Source organism: Zingiber officinale, chromosome 3B (assembly GCF_018446385.1).
Source record: "Zingiber officinale cultivar Zhangliang chromosome 3B, Zo_v1.1, whole genome shotgun sequence".
NCBI lineage: Eukaryota > Viridiplantae > Streptophyta > Magnoliopsida > Zingiberales > Zingiberaceae > Zingiber > Zingiber officinale.
Window position 1 is genome coordinate 3,031,344 of NC_055991.1, and position 3,602 is coordinate 3,034,945.

Sequence of the window (3,602 nt, forward strand, 5' to 3'; positions counted from 1 at the left end):
GGCGACCGATCACTGGCTAAAAAGACTCTGCTCGCTGGGTAATTTTGGTCAACCCTGCAAGAGGATGCTGCTCGGACAGTGGCTACGTGCATGTCCTGCCAGAGGTATCACAACTTCTCGCACCGACCAACGGAGGAGATGAAGGCGTCCACAGTGGCCTGCTCGTTCGACCAATGGGGCATGGACATTGTGGGGCCGTTCCCCATGGCGATCGGACAGCGGAGGTTTTTACTTGTGGCGGTCGATTATTTCTCCAAATGAGTCGAAACTGAGCCGTTGGCGAGAATAACCTAACATATGGTTAAGAAATTCATTTGGCAGCACATCATCTGTCGATTTGACATTCCACGTCGACTCATCTCGGACAATGGGAGGCAGTTCACAGGTCAGCAGCTCAAGGAATGGTGTGAGGGGTACGACATTCAGCAGACCTTCACTTCCATAGCATACTCTCATAGCAACGGGCAAGCCGAAGTTGCCAACCGCAAGATCCTTCGTGTTTTGCGGGCTCGGCTCGACCACGTCGGAGGGAGCTGGGTTGATGAATTCCCCAGCGTACTATGGGCGATTCATATGACTCATGAGGGGAAGGGAGTAACCCCATTCCACTTGGTGTACGAGGGAGAGGCAGTCGCCCCTGTCGAAGTCGGGGTTGAGTTCGACCGGATACAACATTACAGCGAGGACAACGCCAAGCAGAGACTTCTGGAGCTGGATTTAGTGGATGAGGCACGAGCTAAAGTCGCCGTCCGGCTGATGGCATATTGATAAAGGATGAGGAAAAACTACAACCGGCGAGTGATTCCCCGATATTTTCAGGTCGGCGACCTTGTATGGAAGAAGGTAAAGCCGGTCGACGACGTCACCAAGCTGGAGGCTCCGTGGGCCGGACCCTTCAAGGTCGTGGAAAAGCTCTGCTCGGGCGACTACTACCTAGAGGACGAGGACGGATGGCGGCTAGAATGTCCGTGGAGCGCGAACCATTTGCAGCCGTACTGAGCTGGATGAAAGGTGTGCTGATGTAGTTAATGCCATGTATCTTCCATTTTCCTGCGCCTTTTGACTGCAGGATTGAAATCAAAATTATCGCCGAACGGCAAATCTTCGTCACACCGTCAAGCGGCGACGTTAAACCCTTGTCTCCACCGACGGTCGAGCGACAACCTTAAACTCCTGCTTTAGAAGACCGTCGAGCGGCGACGTTAAACCCTTATTTTCACCGATGGTCGAGCGACGACCTTAAACTCCTGCTTTAGAAGACCGTCGAGCGGCGACGTTAAACCCTTATCTCCACCGACGGTCGAGCAGCGACCTTAAACTCCTGGCTTTGAAGACCATTGAGCGGCGACGTTAAACCCTTGTTTCCACCGACGGTCGAGCGGCGACCTTAAATCCCTGCCTTTGAAGACCGTCGAGCAGCGACTATAAACCCAAGAGTCGAGCGACGACTATAAACCCAAGAGTCGAGTGGTGACTATAAACCCAAGGGTCGAGCGGCGACCTTAAACACCCGCCTTGGAAGACTGTCGAGCGGCCACGTTAAACCCGGGTCTCCAACAGCGGTCAAGCGGTGACCTTAAACCCCGGAGGTAGGGCCTTAATGAACTCGTCAGAGGTGGAAGGATGACCCAAGTCCTCGGGTGTGGAGCCCGTTCAGGCTCACTAGTGGTTAACGCCGGACGAGCAAATCATACTTAACTAAAAGCAAAGGGCAAACAAGCATTGCATTAAAAAAGGTAGTCCCGTCGAGCGGCGGGCATACATACATCGCTTGAAAAATTTTCTTACAGGAGCCCTCCTCACTCAAGATAGTCAAAGGCATCGTCGGGTATGTGAGTGAGGAGCCCGGCGCGGTCCATGGCGGGGACGGTCAAGGCTTCGGGTAGGTGGCCCTTGGCCTTCAGATGGACGATCGTCACATTGATGGCCAGCTCGAACGCTCGGACAATCCGCTTGCAGACCTTGTCGACAAATTGTTCCTAGTGGAGGTAGTTTTGCCTCATAACAGCAAAACGGCTCGGCTCGGCGTCCTGATATGCCTTCAAAGCAGTGCGGGAGCCGTCAAGGGCATCCTGGAGGGTCTTCAATTCCCCCCGCAAAACAGCCACTTCTGCCGATCGACCATCCCGCTCGGAGGTCAGCAAATCTACCAACTCCATGACTCTTTGCTCCAGGGCCGAGCTTCTATATTCTTCGTGTCCAGGTCGGCGATAGCCCGATTCTTTCAGGTAGTGGACAACTCTATTTTTTGGTCTTAAGACTTGACCTGTGCCTCGAGCCGGCCCATCATGATGGCCTGGTTGGAGGATTTTTTCTGCTCGGCTTCCAGAAGCTTCTTGGTTTTGGCCAGATTCGCCTGCAGCTCGGTGTACGAAGGCCCTTGGGAGGGGGCTCCACCAGAGATCTCTAGCTTCTTGAGCTCTTCCTCCAAAAGCGTCAGGCGGTTGCTCACCGTCACGCTCTCCACCCAGTACTGCAGCCGAACGGGAGAATATTAGTACCGAACGGAATAAGTTGTGATAAGAAACTTACCTCGGTGGCTAATTGCATGTGGCTGTTGCCGAGCAACCCGGGAGGCATTTTTGCAACGCGCACCCTAGCATCTTCCCAAACCTTGGCGAGTGGCCCTCGGATAACTATATGATGCTCTAGAGTCATTGGCTGGTCGGCTGGTCGGCTCCCAATAGGTACTCCTCCGTAGGGAGATGAAGGATTGCCTTTATTAACTGTCGTCCACTCGGGGCTGATTGAGCGGACGTCGAGGGACTGGAAGACTGGCCGGTCGGAGCAGAGTGGTTGCCGGATCGCAAAATCTTTCGGCGAGCCGGGGGCAACGAGTTGATCGGCTGAGCGGCGATTGGATCGGACGACAGATTGGACTGAGAGGGAGTCCGATCGAAAGATACTGCCTCCACGGGTTCAGGAACGTCTAGAGGAGGGATGCCCGTCTGCGCGGATGCGCGCACAACCGAAGTGGCTGACTGAGTGGGCGTGCCAATTTGGCTTCGTTTGCGGCCTGCCAGCGGGAGTTCGTCACCCAAAGACTCTGACTCCTCGGTCCGAGCCGCTGGATGTGCACCGGAAGGTGTGGTCTCTCCCACCACCTTAGTGTGGGGAGTCTGAGCGGCAGATCCTCCACCGGCAGTCTGAGCTCCTTCCTCTCACCCTCATGGGAGCCGACCGGTGCAAGGCCAAGGCTGGCCATCTCCTTAGCCGCGACTTCCTTGATCTTAGCAGTCTTGAGCTTCATCATACCGACCGCTCGCGCCCTCATCATGGTGGCAGCTGCAAGAGAAAAAAGGAAAATCAGTTAGACCTAAAGGGAAAAAGCCAGAGAAATTTCTTACCTAGGCCGTTCGGGAGACGCGTTCGGATCGGACTCAGTCCGAACATATACATCACGCCCTCCGGCAACAGCTTATGGATATCGAACTTCAGGCCGGCCAGCATGTTAGCTACATGGAGATATTCCGGGCGGGTCTTGTACTTCTTCAGCTCGGGCAGAGGTGGAAGCCCGACCTGCCACTTGCTCCGGAAGCACGACCGCTCAGGGAGTCTCAGATAGAAAAAGTACTCCTTCCAATGTTTATTGGAAGTTGACA

At 54.6% G+C, this 3,602-nt stretch overlaps 1 protein-coding gene across 1 annotated transcript; it reads left to right on the top strand.

Annotated features, from left to right (window-relative positions):
- Positions 1 to 297: 297 nt before the first annotated feature.
- Positions 298 to 768, top strand: LOC121967951. The gene has a single exon (XM_042518488.1). It carries the CDS (start codon positions 298 to 300, stop codon positions 766 to 768), a length of 471 nt encoding a protein of 156 aa, XP_042374422.1.
- Positions 769 to 3,602: the final 2,834 nt, after the last annotated feature.